Source organism: Girardinichthys multiradiatus, chromosome 23, assembly GCF_021462225.1.
Source record: "Girardinichthys multiradiatus isolate DD_20200921_A chromosome 23, DD_fGirMul_XY1, whole genome shotgun sequence".
Classification (NCBI taxonomy): Eukaryota; Metazoa; Chordata; class Actinopteri; order Cyprinodontiformes; family Goodeidae; genus Girardinichthys; species Girardinichthys multiradiatus.
The window spans coordinates 50,766,018-50,785,447 of record NC_061815.1 but is presented as its reverse complement, the minus strand read 5'-3'; the positions used below and the strand labels follow the sequence as shown (position 1 = coordinate 50,785,447).

Genomic DNA, 19,430 nt, shown 5'->3' with positions numbered 1-19,430 from the left:
TCAGGGATGAAGGAGGCCGAGCTGTGATCAGCGGATCAAAACAAAAACATCAGTTTAACATTTTCTGTTTCTTTTCTTCTAAAGTATTTTAACATTTGTTCAGTATCCTAAGGTTCATTTTTTTCTCTAACTGTAAACTTTTAATTATTTTTTAACGTTTTCTTTCTGCAGTAACTCAGATGTTTCTCTGACTTTTATTTTGAAGGGTGAAATGAACCACAGCTCAGCTCAGTTTTTTGTTCTATTAAAGGGACAATAGGTGTGTTTGCAGCCAGGTTATGTTCTGGATCTGACCTTTTAAAGCTTTCCTTCTTGATAAAAACTGTTTTGTTGTGGATGAAAAGAAGATGTGATTTTCCATTATGTGAATTTACTCAGATGGCTAAAACTAGGTTTTCTTTCTCTAGAAACTAAAGTCAATAAATGAGATTGTTACCAAGTTAAACTAATTTTGCTGTTTATTATTGATCTGTTTCTAAAACTTTCCATCTGCAGTTTTTGTCTAAATATGGTCATTTGAACTATTTCCTTGTCTTTTCAAAAACATAATTCTTTAGATAAATAATAATAACCGCTTCCTCCATATTGGGTCACTGGGGAGCTGATGCCTAGCAGTCTACGGGCGAGAGGCGGGGTCACCCTGGACAGGTCGCCAGTCGATCGCAGGGCAACACAGAGGCATGCAGGACAAACAACCAAGCACACACTCATTCAAACCCAGGCCAATTTAGAGAGACCAATTGACCAGTCATGTTTTTGGACTGTGGGAGGAAACCGGAGTATCCAGAGAGAACTTAGCCATACACGGGGAGAACATGCAAACTCCATGCAGAAAGACCAGCGGCTGGGAGTCGAACCCGGGACCTTCTTGCTGCATGGGATTGACACTAACAATGTCAATAATTATCATTATTATTAATTTAGCAGTGAATAAAAAGCTGAGCTTAGCTTCATATTCTGCAGATCACACTTAGAAATAAACTCAGTGTTTTTTTGGTGGATCTCTGATCTTCTGATGGTACCTCTCTGGTACCAGCTGTCAGAGCTGCAGTGAGCGGGCCACCTGAGCTGTCAGTCAGTCTGCAGCGATGTGTTCTGGGTCTCCTGCAGCCTCTGTTCATTGAGGTTGAAGGAGGAACCTGGATGTGACTCACATTACCCAGAGAACTCCTTGACACTTCTTTCACCAGCCTTTAATGGTGTTTCTTTTCACACCTTAGTTGGTCCATGTCCAACTGAAACGGTCCCTTCTGCTGTTTGGAAGGTAAATCACTGGGATGAAAGGACTGACATCACTAGCCTCCATCAGGTCTCTCCTTTTACAAGCTGTTCACCATCACCAGGGATCAAATCCATCTCTGCAGCAAAGCCTTGATTAACCTGAACATCTACACCGAGCAGAAGTCAAACACACCTCAGAACAGATGGTCTAAAGTTGGGGGATCTACAGCAAACAAGTCCTAACATCTGAACCTTCAGACCCTGACATTCCAAACAGAATCAGAACCTACTGACCATCACAGGTCAGCTCACTCCCAGAGACAACTAGGTTTAAAACAAATCCCTGTTTTATTAGTAAAACTATGTTTGCCCTGACCGTGTGCTGCTGCTGCTGCTGATGTCATTAAGACAGAGATAACGAAGCAACCAGGGGGCAGCAGAGCCTAACGTCTGCATGGTGGAGGCCACTAGGGGGCAGCACAGCCTAACATCTGCATGGTGGAGGCCACTAGGGGGCAGCACAGCCTAACATCTGCATGGTGGAGGCCACTAGGGGGCAGCACAGCCTAACATCTGCATAGTGGAGGCCACTAGGGGCCAGCAGAGCCTAACGTCTGCATGGTGGAGGCCACTAGGGGGCAGCACAGCCTAACATCTGCATGGTGGAGGCCACTAGGGAGCAGCACAGCCTAACATCTGCATGGTGGAGGCCACTAGGGGGCAGCACAGCCTAACCTCTGCATGGTGGAGGCCACTAGGGGGCAGCACAGCCTAACATCTGCATGGTGGAGGCCACTAGGGGGCAGCAGAGCCTAACGTCTGCATGGTGGAGGCCACTAGGGGGCAGCACAGCCTAACATCTGCATGGTGGAGGCCACTAGGGGGCAGCACAGCCTAACATCTGCATGGTGGAGGCCACTAGGGGGCAGCACAGCCTAACATCTGCATGGTGGAGGCCACTAGGGGGCAGCACAGCCTAACATCTGCATGGTGGAGGCCACTAGGGGGCAGCACAGCCTAACATCTGCATGGTGGAGGCCACTAGGGGGCAGCACAGCCTAACATCTGCATGGTGGATTTCAATGTAATTAATAGATTCCAGCAAATAAAATGTTCCTGAATAATATTGCTTTGGTTGTGTTTGGTCCCCTCCTTGAACCGCCACCTTAACGTGGTGGAGGGCTTTGAGTGCTCAAATGATCCTAGAGGCTATGTTGTCTGGGGCTTAAATGCCCCTGGTAGGGTCTCCCATGGCAAACAGGCTCTAGGTGACGGGTCAGACAAAGAGCGGTTCAAGAACCCCTTATGACGACTACAAAATCGAGGCACGTGACGTCGCCCGGTACGGCGGAGCTGGGTCCCACCTTGGAGCCAGGTCTGGGGTCGGGACTCGCTGGAGAGCGCCTGGTGGCCGGGTTGCTCCTCGCGGGACCCAGCCGGGCCAAGCCCGAACGGGAGACGTGAGACCATCCCCCAGTGGGCCCACCACCTGCAGGGGGAACCGTGAGGGACCAGTGCAAAGAGGATTGGGCAGCGGACGAAGGTGGAGACCTCAACGGCCCGATCCCCAGATGCTTAGGCTGGCTCTAGGGACGTGGAATGTCACCTCGCTGGGGGGGAAGGAGCCTGAGCTTGTGTGGGAGGTCGAGAGATATCGACTAGAAATAGTTGGGCTCGCCTCCACGCACAGCATGGGCTCTGGAACCCATCTCCTTGAGAGGGGTTGGACTCTCTTCTACTCTGGAGTGGCCCACGGGGAGAGGCGGCGGGCTGGGGTGGGTTTGCTTGTTGCCCCCCAGCTCAGCCGTCTCGTGTTGGGGTTTACCCCAGTGGATGAGAGGGTCGCATCCTTGCGCCTTCGGGTTGGGGACAACTCTCTGATTATCATTTCAGCCTACGGGCCGAGTGGTAGTGCGGAGTACCCAGCCTTCTCGGCGTCCCTGTCGGGGGTGCTGGATAGTGCCCCTCCCGGGGACTCCATTATTCTGCTGGGAGACTTCAACGCCCACGTGGGAAACGACACTGACACCTGGAGAGGCGTGATCGGGAGGAATCGCCTCCCCAATCTGAATCCGAGTGGTGTTTTGTTATTGGACTTCTGTGCTAGTCACTGATTGTCCATAATGAACACCATGTTCAAACATAAGGGTGTCCATCATTGCACTTGGCACCAGAACACCCTAGGCAGGAGGTCGATGATCGACTTTGTTGTTGTATCATCAGACCTTTGGCCGCATGTTTTGGACACTCGGGTGAAGAGAGGGGCTGAGCTGTCCACTGATCATCACCTGGTGGTGAGTTGGATCCGCTGGAGGAGGAGAAAGCCGGACAGACTTGGCAGGCCCAAGCGCATAGTGAGGGTCTGCTGGGAATGTCTGGCGGAGCCCTCGGCCAGGGATGTATTCAACTCTCACCTCCGGGAGAGCTTTGACCAGATTCCGGGGGATGTTGGAGACATAGAGTCCAAGTGAACCATGTTCTCCACATCTATTGTCGATGCTGCTGCCCATAGCTGCGGCCGTAAGGTCTGTGGTGCCTGTCGCGGCGGCAATCCCCGAACCCGGTGGTGGACACCGGCAGTAAGGGACGCTGTCAAGCTGAAGGAGTCCTATCGGCTGTGGTTGGCTTGTGGGACTCCTGAGGCGGCTGATGTCATGATGAAAATTTAACATTCATATATTTTAGATTCATTGCACACTAACTGAAATATTTCAGGTCTTTTATTGTCTTAATACGGATGATTGTGGCATACAGCTCATGAAAACCCAAAATTCCTATCTCACAAAATTAGCATATCATTAAAAGGGTCTCCAAACGAGCTATGAACCTAATCATCTGAATCAACGAGTTAACTCTAAACACCTGCAAAAGATTCCTGAGGCCTTTAAAACTCCCAGCCTGGTTCATCACTCAAAACCCCAATCATGGGTAAGACTGCCGACCTGACTGCTGTCCAGAAGGCCACTATTGACACCCTCAAGCAAGAGGGTAAGACACAGAAAGAAATTTCTGAACAAATAAGCTGTTCCCAGAGTGCTGTATCAAGGCACCTCAGTGGGAAGTCTGTGGGAAGGAAAAAGTGTGGCAGAAAACGCTGCACAACGAGAAGAGGTGACCGGACCCTGAGGAAGATTGTGGAGAAGGGCCGATTCCAGACCTTGGGGGACCTGCGGAAGCAGTGGACTGAGTCTGGAGTAGAAACATCCAGAGCCACCGTGCACAGGCGTGTGCAGGAAATGGGGTACAGGTGCCGCATTCCCCAGGTCAAGCCACTTTTGAACCAGAAACAGCAGCAGAAGCGCCTGACCTGGGCTACAGAGAAGCAGCACTGGACTGTTGCTCAGTGGTCCAAAGTACTTTTTTCGGATGAAAGCAAATTCTGCATGTCATTCGGAAATCAAGGTGCCAGAGTCTGGAGGAAGACTGGGGAGAAGGAAATGCCAAAATGCCAGAAGTCCAGTGTCAAGTACCCACAGTCAGTGATGGTCTGGGGTGCCGTGTCAGCTGCTGGTGTTGGTCCACTGTGTTTTATCAAGGGCAGGGTCAATGCAGCTAGCTAGCAGGAGATTTTGGAGCACTTCATGCTTCCATCTGCTGAAAAGCTTTATGGAGATGAAGATTTCATTTTTCAGCACGACTTGGCACCTGCTCACAGTGCCAAAACCACTGGTAAATGGTTTACTGACCAAGGTATCACTGTGCTCAATTGGCCTGCCAACTCTCCTGACCTGAACCCCATAGAGAATCTGTGGGATATTGTGAAGAGAACGTTGAGAGACTCAAGACCCAACACTCTGGATGAGCTAAAGGCCGCTATCGAAGCATCCTGGGCCTCCATAAGACCTCAGCAGTGCCACAGGCTGATTGCCTCCATGCCACGCCGCATTGAAGCAGTCATTTCTGCCAAAGGATTCCCGACCAAGTATTGAGTGCATAACTGTACATGATTATTTGAAGGTTGACGTTTTTTGTATTAAAAACACTTTTCTTTTATTGGTCGGAAGAAATATGCTAATTTTGTGAGATAGGAATTTTGGGTTTTCATGAGCTGTATGCCAAAATCATCCGTATTAAGACAATAAAAGACCTGAAATATTTCAGTTAGTGTGCAATGAATCTAAAATATATGAATGTTAAATTTTCATCATGACATTATGGAAAATAATGAACTTTATCACAATATGCTAATATTTTGAGAAGGACCTGTATTAATTCATTCATCTTCGGTACCGCTTCTTCCATAGTGGGTCGCGGGGAAGCTGCTGCCTATCTCCAGCAGTCTACAGGCGAGAGGCGGGGTCACCCTGGACAGATCACCAGGTCATCGCAGCTATAATAACTATATAAAATTGTTAATTATTATTAATGTCAAAAAAAAAGTTTAAACAGTATTTTGGTAACTAGATGCAATGTAATCAGTTTACAAAATTTAGGCTCCTTGATGAAGAGAATTTCAGCTTCAAACTTCAGATGAAGAGACTGATCTGTGAGCGTCTCAGTAATTAACGACATGGCGAGGCCATTTCTGATACACACACACGTGAAATGTAATAACCTAGATAGTATTGTAGTCAAGCAGTACTTTGCGAGTGCGATTTTGCACACACTGATGTTGCCATGACGATTTGACATATTGTGCAGCTCGTTTGAAACAATCAGAACTGAACCATACATATTAGAAAAAAAACATTTATTTACGATCACAAAACAAACAAAATACAGAGTGAAACAAAAATCTACTTTCTCCTCTTCATGGTGATGCCACTTCCTGGTGTGCAGGCAGGCAGCTGATTGGCTAAACCATTCTATGAGGTCATCATTCGAGGAGCAATGCTCATGGACATCAGTTCCTGGAAAAGAAGCTTGCAGGCGTATGGCATCCGGACCAGAGAGATCTGACAGAACCAAACACCGATCAGTCAAAGAACCTCAGCAGAGACGAGTGGTTAGTCTTGGACTGTGTTTACCTGTGTCTTGTTGCGGCAGCCCCGACACTCATATGTGTGCGTCCTGGTGTTGGCAATGGCCATCAGTCCACACAGGTTGCAGACGTGAACTTGATACGGGTCAGACGCCTCAAACAGGCGCTCTCTGAGGAACTGAGCCGCTCCATGAGCGATCTGACAGTCCCGCTCCATCTCCCCGAAACGCAGACCGCCATCACTGAGAAAGGTGAGATCAACTGTTAGATTAACTCAATACAGACTCACCCGAGAGTCTGACAGGTGGGTCACTCACCGAGAACGGCCCTCCATTGGCTGCCGGTTCAGGATCTGTACAGGGCCCCGGGCCCTGGAGTGGATCTTATCATCCACCATGTGCTTCAGCCGTTGATAATACGTTGGTCCAATAAAGATCTGAGACGTCAGTTTCCTCCCAGTGAAGCCGTTGTACAGAACCTGATCACAGATCAATAATCAGACAACTAACCGCAGCACTCAGATCTGATCTAAACCTCTGATTGATAAACAACTGATCAACGATGATGATGTCATTGTTTTCAGTTTCAGAGCTGGCTCTACCCGGGCTAGTTACTGTGATGTCAACATGATAACGTGGGTCTGAACCAAGCAGCTAAACATCCCACAATGCAACCGACAGGTGAGTCAGACAGGAAGTGTGTGACCCTCTGACCTCATTGCCTCTCAGGTGGTAGCCATACTCAGACAGCAGGTTGGATACTTTCTGCACATTGACGGCGTCGTTAAACGGCGTTGCGTCGCCAATCTCACCTTTGTTGGCTGAAACCTGAAAGGAACACGACAGCCTGTGAGTCGAAAGGCAGGGCTTCAAACCCACAGATGTGTTTACTGATATCATTGATTGGTTCCAGACCCAGAAACCCACAGGAAGATGAACCTGATCAGGAGCGGTGTGTTGTACTGATCAGCGTTTTATGGATTACCTTGCCCTGCAGACACTCGATCAGATGGCCGACAGTCATTCTGGATGGGATGGCGTGAGGATTGATGATGATGTCAGGTGTGATGCCCTCGCAGGTGAACGGCATGTCCTTCAAAATAAGAAACAGTTGCATCGTTATGTGTTAATGATCCGCAGTGACCAGGAAACGGCTAATCACTTAAACAGGAACTCATTTAATCTCAAACTGACTTCAGATCACCTTCTGTAAGCAGCAGATATTTGCCAGCATCTCATCTCTACCTGCAGCTGATTTAACACCATACCTGTCCTTGACCCCAACCTGCTCCTCGGATTTTCTGACTGTTCAACAAATTAATTTCAGACTCAGGTCTGACCAGCAGGGGGCGAACATTGGTCCATTTCCATTTCTAATATGCAATCATTCTGGGAAAACTGGATCTGTGGGTTTCAGGCTTTGCTTCAGCTGCTCAGGGTTTACTTTGTTGACCTGCAGCATCACTGCTGACTGAGCATGCTCAGTCTCAGCCTGGACAGACACTTTCTGGTCTGCGTAATCTGGCCCGGGAGTTGAAGCGGACCACAGACCGATAAACTGAGCAAATGTATCAGTTTTTCTTATAAAAACAATAGACGCAATGTTGCACCTGCAGGCTCTGATCCGTAAACACGGAGCAGAACTGCTCTGTTCTGCTCACTGAGCCGCTGAGAGCTAAGTACCATGCTGAAGCTGAGAGTGCACAGAGAAATGATCTGAGATCAGAAAGATCCTGCTCACCTCCTGTCTGTACTGGATCCCACAGGTTCCCTTCTGTCCGTGACGGCTGGCAAACTTATCTCCGATCTGAGGAATGCGGACCGAACGAACCTGCAGGACAGAAGAGAGATGAATTACTGACCCTGCTTAATTAGACGTGAAGTTCAACCTGTTGGATCACCATGGTAACCCATGCTGCTGGTCCTGCTCAAATCCAGAAGATCCAGACTCAAGATTCAGACTCGGATTCTTTGGTCTAAAACACTGGGACTGAACGCTGATGAAGTCTGATAGTTGACCCAAACTGTGGGATTAGGATCTATCGAGATTCTGATCTGAGAACACAGATCAGAACAAGCTGCAGTGCTGCTCTGAACCTGGACTCATATTAACTGAACTGAATGAAGAGCTGGAGGGCAAAGAGATCTTCAGGTTCAGGAGAACCAGCCTGACAATAATCTGGACTCAGCTGCTGTTAGAACCTTAGATCAGTTGGTTGAACTAAATATTTAATCCATCTTTACTATCTGGACCCATCCCCATCCAGACTTCCTGCTCTGCTCATCAGTAAGCGGGTTTTATAAACTCACTCCGAGCCTAAGGATCTTTAGGTTACATCATAGAACCATCATAGAACCTTGATGTTATGACAGATCTGAATAGATAATCAAAAAAATAAATAATCAAAAAAAGATAATAAAACTGGGATACAGAACCATCATTGAATTCTGAGGTTAAGATGTTATGGACCTGGATATGTTCTGGGTTTGGGGTCAGTCTCTGGTGTCTTGGTTACCAGTGAAAGTAGACGGACCAGGGCTTCTTCTGCAGTAATGCAGTCGCTGCTCCCAACCCTCACCTATGGCCGTGAGGCATGGACATGGACCAAAAGAAGGAGATCCTGGACACAAGCAGCCGAAATGAGCTTCCTCTGTAGGGTGGCTGGACTGAGCCTTACAGACAGGGTGAGGAGCTCCGTCATCCAGAGGAGTTTAAAATAGAGCTGCTTCTTCTGCAGCAGAAAGAGTCGGCTGAGGTGGTTCCAGCATCTGATCAAGAGGCCTCCTGAGAGGCCTCCTTTAGAGGTCTTCAGGTCATGTCCCACTGGGAGGACATCCTGGGAAAGAACCAGAACTCACTGGGGGACTGTGTTTCCTGTCTGGCCTGGGAGCACCTTGAGATCCCCTAGAATGAGCTGGAGTCTGGGGTTCCCTCCTGGACCTGTTGCCCCCGTGACCAAATCTGGGATAAGGGGAAGACGATGGATGGATGAGTGGGTGGGTGGCTAGGTAGATCTCCAGGATACAGAACCATTAGAACCCTTATAGAACCCTGATGTTCAGATTTGATGGATCTGGATAAATCATGTTAAACAGGAGCTAAACCCTAAATCAACTGTTTCAACAGATAAACTGTATAAACCGGGCCTTCAGGGTGCTCTCTTTATGTTACTGTGTTATTTTTTTTAACATTTCATGTAAACTTGTTTAATTCTGCAATATTTGTCCTTAAACCGTCTTAGTGCTGCCCTCTTGGGTTGAACGGTGGCTACTGCAGGTAACCTATTCTATTGGTTCAAACGGTCCAGCTTGGTCCAGGTCTACGTCACAGCCCAGCATTCAGGTATAAAACCGTCTCACTCAGACACGCCCCCTTAGCGTTCCTCCACTGCTGCCTCGGTAGCGCCGGCTTCCGGCATTGCCGAGTCAGCGCCTTGAGCCAGTGGCTCGAACTGATAAGGCTCAGGCCCGCTGAGCTCCATAAAGCCTCTCTGAACCTCAGGTGACGAGGGGGCTGAAAAATCCTCCACCTCCAAAGATCTATAGTGAAGCTACCAGTGTCGTTCTGCTCCCTCTTCATGTTTCAAAGTACCAGATTAAGCTAGCTGCCATTTTCCTTCGTCCTCCTGACCACACCCCCGCTTACCCCCCTCCGCTCATCCCTACACTTGGCACCGCCCACTTTGGCATTCTCTAAAATGTGTCTGGGGTGGAGTTATTGTTTTACATGGGGTTTAGCAACACTTCAATAATAACCGGATCCTATTCATCCTCTTACAGGTAACTGCTGCCCTCACCCTGATCTTGCAGAACTTGTAGCCCTCCTGGTTTAGGGTCACCATGACCTGATCCACAATGCCAGTCTCGCTGGTCCTAAGGAAGGTGCTGCAGTCCCTCTTGGTGTAGCGCCGGTTGGTGCTGTCCAGCTCATCTTCGTTTTCCGGCAGAGTCACCGTCTTCCCGATTATCACGTCCTCTCCAGAAACACGGACCCCAGGCGCAATCAGTCCGTCATCATCCAGCTTGTCATAGATGGCATGTCTCATACCTGTGAACGGGTTCACGTTTCGTTATTCCCAGGGTGAACTTTTGGACTGAGATGTGTTTGAGATGTTTCTAGTGTGGAACCTCTGCTCACCCTGACACGTCTCACGGGTCGGCTTCTCAAAGATTTCCTCCTGATCAAATCCCTTCTTGGACTCCTGCTCCTTGTAGGAGCGGTAGAACACAGACCTGCGAGGGAAACACGTCTTACAGAAAGAACACGGATGCTAGGATTACATCAGGAAGTGTTTGGGTTGTTCCCTACCTAAAGAAGCCTCGGTCCACAGCCGAGCGGTTCATGATCACAGAGTCCTCCTGGTTGTACCCCGTGTACGAGGCAATGGCAACGATGGAGTTGATTCCTGAAAAGGTGAGAAGAAAACTGCTGAGAGGAACTAATGGACCTGAATATCAAACATCTTTAGACAAATATTCCAGGTTTCAGGAAATCAAACATTTCTTTAACTGAAGAAACTTCCAAAGTTTCGGGAAACACATGGGTGTGTTTTTAACCCTCTAGCTGGATGAATCAGATGGAACAAAGGTTTGATTCAGAGGGTGGGAGCGTCACCTGCTGGCAGCTCTCGGAAGCGCAGGTACTCCATGGATCGGGTGGTTACCAGCGGTTTCTGGGGATAGTACAAGACATGAGCCAGCGTGTCCATTCTCACATGGAAGTTGGTGATATAGACGCCCATGGCCTGTTTCCCCATAGCAGACTGGTACGTATTCCTAGGAGACTGGTCAGGAATCAAACCATACAGAAAAATGGATCAGAACATCTTAGAATCTCACAAACAGGTCAGTTCAGATAGGTGATACAAAAAAACATTTCAGATTAACTGTGTTTAGACTGCAGAACCGTCAGAGGATCAGATTTAGCTCTAACCAGACTCCTCCTGTTCCCAGGACCAGAAACATCTGACTGACCATGTCTGTCAGATGTTTCTTTAACATCGATCAACTCAGGAACTGAGGGCAGAAAAAGACTAAAGACTAAATCAACGTAGAGTTTGAGGTTTGGGACGAAGACGGCTAATTTAATGAAGTCTCCGGTGTTGCAGCATTGGTACCTGGTTGTGGTCGGGAAAGGGGATGATAGACGCACAGACTCCCAGAATCATGGATGGATGGATCTCACAGTGGGTGTATGTGGAGCAATAGGCCACGCCCTTTTCCTGGAGGTCATCAGGAGTCATAGCGAGCATGACAGTTTCCTCCTCCAGGGTGTCGATGTACTCGACCACACCGCTCGCCACCAGGTCCTGCCAGCTGAACACCAGACAGAACATCAAAAGAGTCAGCGACACCTCCCACGGTCCAGACAGGGGCAGTTTTGCCTGCTTTGGTTCCCAACCACATGTACCTGTACCTGACAGGTATCTCTTTGGGCTCACCTGTAGTTGTTGTACTCTCGCTCCTTCAGCTGGTCGATATGCCGTCTCTTCAGCAGAAGTTTCTGTTTCTCGACGATCAGCAGCGGTCTGCAGATCCTTCCAGCGTCCGTGTAGATCCTAATCTCCCGTTCTCGGATGTCTCGGATCATTGACACCTGGAACCATTAGAACCAACAGAAACACTCGGTGATCTGCTGCACTAGATCAAACCTTCATCCGGTATATATCGACCCGTCTGGGAGTTTGTTCCCAGATGTTCCATCAGCGGAGATACTCCATCAGTACAGATGTTCTAGTTGCTCACCTCTGACACAATGATGTCCATCTGTCTGCGGAGTTTCCTCAGTGTGTTCATCAGCTGTTCTGGATCTTTGTGGATTCCAACCCAGCAGCCGTTCACAAAAATCTTAGTGGCACTGAACCAGTAAAACCGGATGATAAATCAAAACCTGGACTAGGAACATGATGGGAACAAAAGTTATGAAATTAAAGTTAGGTGACTGACTCAGCAATTGCAGCAGGGGAGATCTCCTCCAGGTTCTCCATACTCCACTCCTCCAGAAACTCCAGGATTGGAGATGGCTGTGAGCCCACGGAGATGTAGGCCATCAGAGCCAGGTTCTTCACCAGACCAACAGCATGGCCCTACAACCATCACAGGAAACCAATAGGCCTGATGGATCTGTGCATCAGTGAAGACAAAACCACCGTGATCCAGTTTGGTTTTTACCTCGGGGGTTTCGGCTGGACACACCATTCCCCATAGGGTGTTGTGCAGCTGTCGAGGTTTTGCTAGTTTTCCGTCTCTGCCGATGGGAGAGTTGACTCTGCGAAGATGAGACAGCGTGGAGGCAAAGGTGAGCCGGTTCAACACCTAGAACACACCAGTGAGAAGATCCTGATGAGCTCTGATGTTACCTGGGAGCCTCACAGTCACTACGCAGGGAAAAGAGGATTAATAGGAGTTCTGACCTGGGACACCCCGGCTCGAGCCTGATGAGCCTTCTTCACGTCGCCCCAGTTTCCGGTGGCCAGAGAGTACTTGAGTCCATCAGAGATGATGCGAGTTTTGATGGCGAGCTCCAGATTGAAGTCTTTCCCGCGATCAATGAACTTCTGAGCATAAATCCGGATCTCCTTCAGGAGATTCTTGAACATCCTGAACAAACAGAAGGAAACAGAGTTATACTGAGAGAAAAAGCGGTTCAGAACATGGCAGAAGTGAACATTTGTAACAGCTTGTTGGTCCAGCGAGGCAGATTCAGTATTTCTACAGATTATCTCAGCCTTCAGACCCAATTCTGTCCTCCAAACGTATCTACGCTGCGCAGAAACACAGTAGAAACTCTTCAGGCTGTTCAGTCTATATCTGAGTGCAGGTACACTGTCCACATGTGGCAGCAGAGAGAGCGAAGTAAGTAGCCTCACCCCCTGAACAGGAAGGCCAGCAGCGGTCCAGCCAGATCCAGCCTCTTGTTTCCATAGTGATCCCTGTCATCCAGCTCCCTCCGACCAAGAGCAGCGAGGAGCAGCCGGTGGACCATGTACCTGAAATACAACATACCCTGATCAGAACCACGTATCAAACACATATGTACAGGTAAATCTGAGGCCAACACACACCTATACAGGTAGAGCTCAGGTATGGACTCACCCTAAGAAGTAGGCCTTCTTGGTCTCACAGAAGTCGCTGACACCAACGTGCGGCAGCATTTCCTTCTGCAGAACTTCTTTGGCGTACTTGATTCTCCGCTCCTTCGTCACTCCGGGTTTAGCTCCTCTGGAACCAATAAAGTTTAGCGCCACATTCTGCTCTTGGATCACAAACGCTTCATCCAGAGACGGCTTCACCTGGAAGCACATTGAGTGGAGCTAAAACCCTTCTGTTCACCATGACAACAGAACGATGGATAACTGACAGTGGATTTTACCATCTCCATCATCTCAGGGTCATCAAAGTCATAGATGATGTGCTCCAGGATGTCTCTGTCGGACACGAAGCCCAACGCTCGAAACACGATGATGATGGGAACTTCCTGTCTGATGTACGGCAGCGTGGACACGATCCTCTGCCCTATGGCGCTTTTCTTCACTCCCTGAAAGAGACAGGCCATTGATCAGTGATCAACCTGTGGATCAGAGGGATCACACTGCAGCAGAACACACCTGTCCTCCTCGGGCCATCATGCTGACCCAGATGGTGCTGGTGGGACGGGATGAGTTCTCCAAACAGGACCGACATTCCCCCGTGTAGGCGTACTTGGAGTCTTTCTTGGCGAAAACATAAACAGTGTTGGTGGCCATCTTCTCCTGCGCAATCAGCACCTGAAACCACAAACAGTTCAGGTTCTGGTGCCGGTCAGGAAACCTCAGAGCAATCTGCAGAAGGCAGTGATGTCACAGCTGTGAGTTCAGCTACCTTCTCAGAGCCGTTGATGATGAAATAACCTCCAGGGTCCAGCGGACACTCGTTGAGCTCACACAAGTCTCTGTCGGTCAGGCCGCTCAGCAGGCAGTAGGTGGAGCGGAGCATGATGGGAATTTTACCGATGAAGGTCTTCTGGTGCTGCGTCTGAAGCTGCTCCTCTCCCTCCTTTATGATGGTCTTTGTGATGTCCACATACAGAGGGGCAGAGTACCTGCGGGGACATCCCGGAGAAGAAATGGGTCAGAACCAGGCAAGAGCACAACAGCTGGTGAGGTGACTCCAGGTAAGACCTACGTCAGGTTCCTCAATCGAGCTTCGTTGGGCATCATGGGAGACGGAGCTCCGTCCCTTTCCCAGTGGGTGGGTTTGGACAGGTAGATCTGCTCAAACTTCAGCAGGTAACGAGGCTGAAACACACATGCTGATGTCACAATGATGTCAGTTTAAATTGAACCGCTTAAGTTTTGTCTTAGTTTCAAACACGTCTGTCGATGACCAATCTCTGCGATAATGACCAAAAAAGGATATAAACCCAGTTCTACTCCCAGAACCTGGTTCTGGCCCTCAACTCACCGGTTCCTCCACCTCCCCTGAAGTGTGCTGGGCCTCAGCCTGCAGGTCAATGGGTGGAGCATCCTCCACAATCCTCTGAACAGACATCTGGATGAACTCATCGAACGAATCCAGCTGCTGCCGCACCAGGCCCTTCTCGTCAAAATAAGAGCTGAAAGAGAGGAGAGAAAGCTCTCAAATATAGATTTGAAAAGAATCTCTTTTTTTGGGTTATCCAGAACCAACTGCCACAGTTCTGATCCAGGAATGTCTCCGTCAATATTATTAATGTCTGATCACATGATCACTCAGGTGAACTTACCTGATGACGATCCAACAAGCTTCCTGCCACAGATCAGGAGTGATTTCATCATCATCTTCATCATACTGATTATCTGACAAAACCAGAAGAAAATCCATTCATGTGATCAATACAGGTGAGTTGTTATGGCAACATCTGTGTTTTCCAGTCTGTCTGCTAACTGACTTATGAAGGAAACCTGCAGCTTAAAGAAGAACTTGTTTCTGAGGTGTGCCAGCACGCACCATCATAACATCATAATGTGATATCAGTGAGTTGTGTGGTGGTTCTGTAAAACACGGTGGAGGTGAACAGAAGCAGCTGAAAGGCCCACGGACCGCCTACAGCTGCTGTGAAACTGCACAGAACTATACTGTGTGGAAGGAAGCAGCTAAAAGTCTTACTCCTCTAAACGTTCAGACTGTGAGGGTTTATCTGCACCACAGCAACATAGCGGTCAAACATTACTGTAAAGACATCAGCATCACAGTCCATAAACTCTACAAGTCCATCTACAGTTTTCTGACATCAACACGTCAGTAAAATTTCTGTTCCAGGTAACAAACGGCTGAAGTGTGAGGATGGAAGCAGTTCAAACATACACTCTCCGGCCACTTTATTAGGTACACCTTGCTAGTACCGGGTTGGACCCCATTTGGCCTTCAGAACTGCCTTAATCCTTGGTGGCATAGATTCAACAAGGTTCTGGAAACATTCCTCAGAGAGTTTGGTCCATATTGACATGATAGCATCACACAGATGCTGCAGATTTGTCGGCTGCATCCATGATGAGAATCTCCCGTTCCACCACATCCTAAAGGTGCTCTATTGGATTGAGATCTGGTGACTGGAGGCCATTTGAGTCCAGTGAACTCATTGTCATGTTCAAGAAACCAGTCTGAGATGATTCGTGCTTTATGACATGGTGGGTTATCCTGCTGGAAGTAACCATCAGAAGATGGATCACTGTGGTCATAAAGGGATGGACATGGTCAGCAACAACACTCAGGTAGGCTGTGGCGTTGACATGATGCTCAGTTGGTACCAAGGGGCCCAAAGTGTGCCAAGAAAATATCCCCCACACCATTACACCACCACCACCAGCCTGAACCATTGATACAAGGCAGGATGGATCCATGATTTCATGATGTTGACACCAAATTCTGACCCGACCATCCGAATGTTGCTCATCAGACCAGGCAAGGTTTTTCCAATCTTCTATTGTCCAATTTTTGTGAGTCTGTATGAATTGTAGCCTCAGTTTCCTGTTCTTAGCTGATAGTAGTGGCACCTGGTGTGGTCTTCTGCTGCTGTAGCCCATCCACCTCAAGGTTTCAACGTGTTGTGCGTTCAGAGATGCTCTTCTGCATGCCTTGGTTGTAACAAGTGGTTATTTGAGTTACTGTTGCCGTTCTATCAGCTCGAACCAGTCTGGACATTCTCCTCTGACCTCTGACATCAACAAGGCATTTATGCCCACAGAACTGCTGCTCACTGGATATTTTCTCTTTTTTGGACCATTCTCTGTGAACCCTAGAGATGATTTTTCTTTTGTTTTGTTGCACTAGTGGCCTTCATTTTTACAGTATTTTTTGTTTGATGTAGGCAGACAGGAAATTGGGTCAGAGAGGACCAAAGCCTCTGTATATGCGTCGCATGTTAAACTCCTACACTACCCCTACTGGAACTCAGTATCAGCTGGTTAAAACCTGACTGGTGCATTTGTCCTTCCTGGAATATGAATATTATGTCTAACATAAACAATAACACCCCAGAGGCAACAGACATTACTCTGAGTCCTTACCTTGTAACCATAAAAATATCACAGTTCACCCAAAATGTGAACTCAGGACTCAGCAACCGGTAAATAATGCATTCCAGACAATCCTTTGTGATTTCAATATTTCACAACCTGATGCTAATATAATGTGCAGTCCTACTGTGATGCTGAACAAAACCGGGTGCTTGATTATTTCATTTTGCAAAAACCTGACCTTTAAGTTCTTCTTGGGTATCAACACAGGCTCACTGAATGTAGCTGGACTTTCATCAGGTGCCTCAGGAGAAGTTGGGATTTAATTGGCAAACATTACCCTGGTTGAAGTAAATCTTTCATGGGGGCAGCTCCAAAGTTTTGTTCACATTCGATACCAAACCTTGGAAACCTTGTAGTTTTGGGGCTTAGTAACGGAACCAGTGTCTGAACAGTGTGGTCAGAAGGACAAATGAAACTCTAAAAGACCCATCAATTCATTCTAGGTCACAGTTCACAACAGCGTAGTAAAAATCTGCACATATTCTCAGTGACTTGCTTTCACCAGATGTTCTAACAGAACCCACACTAACGTGGTGGCCAGTCGTTGGTATGGCTCTAATCATCCGAACTGTGCCGAATCGCTCCGTCCTTGTTTCTTCTGTTAGCCTGCCTCTTAGCCTTAGCTTCTGTTAGCTTTAATTGCTTAAACTGAGTTTTTTAAAGTCCGCAGATCAGCTGGAGCCGCCTAGACACACACCGAGCATGCGTGTGTAATCAGGGTTATTGATCAGGATATCAATGATTAGTTACTGATCAGTCAATTTGTTAAGAGCAGTGATGCTAACATTAGCATTAGCAACCATTGGGTTAGTACATCAAAAAGGTTTGTAATCACTTCCTGTTCACAGATCGATCCTCCACCGCTTACCTTCGTCCTGGTCGTACATGTTTCAGCTCCAGCTCAGTTTAAGCCCCCAAACTGTAAATCAAGAACGGAACCTGGAACAGTCTTAACCCGGCACGTCGGCTGGCCTCTTCTTCTTCTCCTGCTGCTGTTGTCCAAACAGACGACTTTCCGCCACCTTCTTAGTGGAGCCTGTAACCGTCGGTGGCGCCATCTGCTGATCAGATGGCGCAATGCGTGAAGAGTTGTGATAATTAAACCTTTTAGTATCAACCCCAATAATTTGATTATTTTTCTGTGTACCTAATATTTTATTTACTATAATAATAATAATCATTTCAATTTTATTAAGAATTAATGATTAATGTTTGTTTCATCAACTAAAATTTTCAACTTTTTTATGTCACTGGTAATCGCATCCAATAAATGCTACAAATCATGATCAGAGGAGGGAAACAATGGAATATCAGCAGAAAGTACCAGTTTTAACATTTGGTAAATGTTCTATATAAACAATTTAGATCCAAGCCCCTCCTGGATGGCCGAGCTCCTCACCCTATCTCTAAGGGAGTGCCCGGCCACCCTACGGAGGAAGCTCATTTCAGCCGCTTGTATCCGGGATCTCGTTCTTTCGGTCATGACCCAAAGTTCATGGCCATAGGTGAGGGTAGGAACGTAGACCGACCGGTAAATTGAGAGCTTTGCTTTTCGGCTCAGCTCTCTCTTCACCACAACGGACCGGCACAGCGCCCCCATTACTGCAGCAGCCGCACCAATCCGTCTGTCGATCTCCTGCTCCATTCTTCCCTCACTCGTGAACAAGACCCCGAGATACTTGAACTCCTCCACTTGAGGCAGGAACTCCCCTCCAACCTGAAGAGGACAAGCCACCCTTTTCCAGTTGAGTACCATGGCCTCGGACTTGGAGGAGCTGATCTTCATCCCAGCCGCTTCACACTCGGCTGGGAACCGCCACAGCGCATGCTGTAGGTCTTGGCTAGAGGGGACCAGCAGGACCACGTCATCTGCAAAAAGAAGAAACGAAATCCACTGGTCCCCAAACCAGACCCCCTCCGGCCCTTGGCTGCGTCTAGAAATCCTGTCCATAAAAGTTATGAACAGGACCGGTGACAAAGGGCAGCCCTGCCGGAGTCCAACATGCACCGGGAACAGGTCCGACTTAGTGCCGGCAATGCGGACCAAACTCCTGCTCTGCTCGTACAGGGACCGAATGGCCCCTAGTAAAGGGCCCTCGATTCCATACTCCTTGAGGATCCCCCACAGGGCATCACGAGGGACACAGTCGAATGTCTTCTCCAGGTCCACAAAACACATGTGGACCGGTTGGGCAAACTCCCATGAACCCTCAAGAACCCTGTAGAGGGTATAGAGCTGGTCCAGTGTTCCACGGCCGGGATGAAAACCACACTGCTCCTCCTGAAGCCGAGATTCGACTATCGGCCGGACTCTCTTCTCCAATACCCTGGCGTAGGCGTAGGCCTTACCTGGCATAGGCTGGGTACTCTGCACTACCGCTCCGCCCGTAGGCCGAAACGACAGTCAGGGACCTCTCCCCAACCCGAAGGCGCAGGGATGCAACCCTCTCATCCACTGGGTTAAACCCCAACACGAGACGGCTGAGGTTGGGGGCAACAACCAAACCCACCCCGGCCCGCCGCCTCTCCCCGTGGGCCACTCCAGAGTAGAAGAGAGTCCAGCCCCTCTCAAGGAGATGGGTTCCAGAGCCCACGCTGAGCGTGGAGGCGAGCCCGACTATTTCTAGTCGATATTTCTCGACCTCCCGCACAAGCTCAGGCTCCTTCCCCCCCAGCGAGGTGACATTCCACATCCCTAGAGCCAGCCTAAGCATCCGGGGATCGGGAGTTAATACTGAAAATACTGAAAAG

The 19,430-nt window shown here is 48.5% G+C and overlaps 2 protein-coding genes across 7 annotated transcripts in view; one reads left to right on the top strand and one right to left on the bottom strand.

Moving 5' to 3' along the window:
* Positions 1-19,430, top strand: part of igfbp7 (insulin-like growth factor binding protein 7) — a 30,879-nt gene that overhangs the window by 2,610 nt on the left and 8,839 nt on the right. For 2 of the 6 annotated variants that reach the window (XM_047354476.1, XM_047354475.1), the window contains exon 5: positions 5-445. The exons of the other annotated variants lie outside the window; for them this stretch is intronic. In XM_047354476.1, coding sequence (XP_047210432.1) covers positions 5-10 — 6 coding nt within the window. In that variant the 3' untranslated portion in view covers positions 11-445. Of the gene's footprint in view, positions 1-4; positions 446-19,430 lie in introns of those variants that run through there. 6 annotated transcript variants of the gene reach the window in all.
* polr2b (RNA polymerase II subunit B) lies at positions 5,897-17,697 on the bottom strand. The gene is made up of 25 exons (XM_047354469.1): positions 17,548-17,697; positions 14,885-14,957; positions 14,584-14,734; positions 14,305-14,417; positions 14,002-14,221; positions 13,749-13,907; positions 13,514-13,678; positions 13,237-13,433; positions 13,011-13,130; positions 12,555-12,741; positions 12,313-12,456; positions 12,088-12,227; positions 11,887-11,998; positions 11,583-11,737; positions 11,259-11,457; positions 10,757-10,925; positions 10,451-10,547; positions 10,280-10,374; positions 9,939-10,189; positions 7,883-7,972; positions 7,127-7,234; positions 6,856-6,969; positions 6,460-6,620; positions 6,189-6,384; positions 5,897-6,116 (listed from the first exon to the last, which is right to left on the bottom strand). Exons 1-25 carry the CDS (start codon positions 17,564-17,566, stop codon positions 6,027-6,029), a joined length of 3,525 nt encoding a protein of 1,174 aa, XP_047210425.1. The 5' UTR covers positions 17,567-17,697; the 3' UTR covers positions 5,897-6,026.

What these genes read in the sequence shown, in the direction of transcription:
- polr2b (XM_047354469.1), bottom strand. An exon ending in GGATCCAGTACAGACAGGAG is followed by an intron (nt 7,235 to 7,882) that starts GTGAGCAGGATC and finishes CTTATTTTGAAG; the next exon opens with GACATGCCGTTCACCTGCGA. An exon ending in GCTGCCGCAACAAGACACAG is followed by an intron (nt 6,117 to 6,188) that starts GTAAACACAGTC and finishes TGGTTCTGTCAG; the next exon opens with ATCTCTCTGGTCCGGATGCC.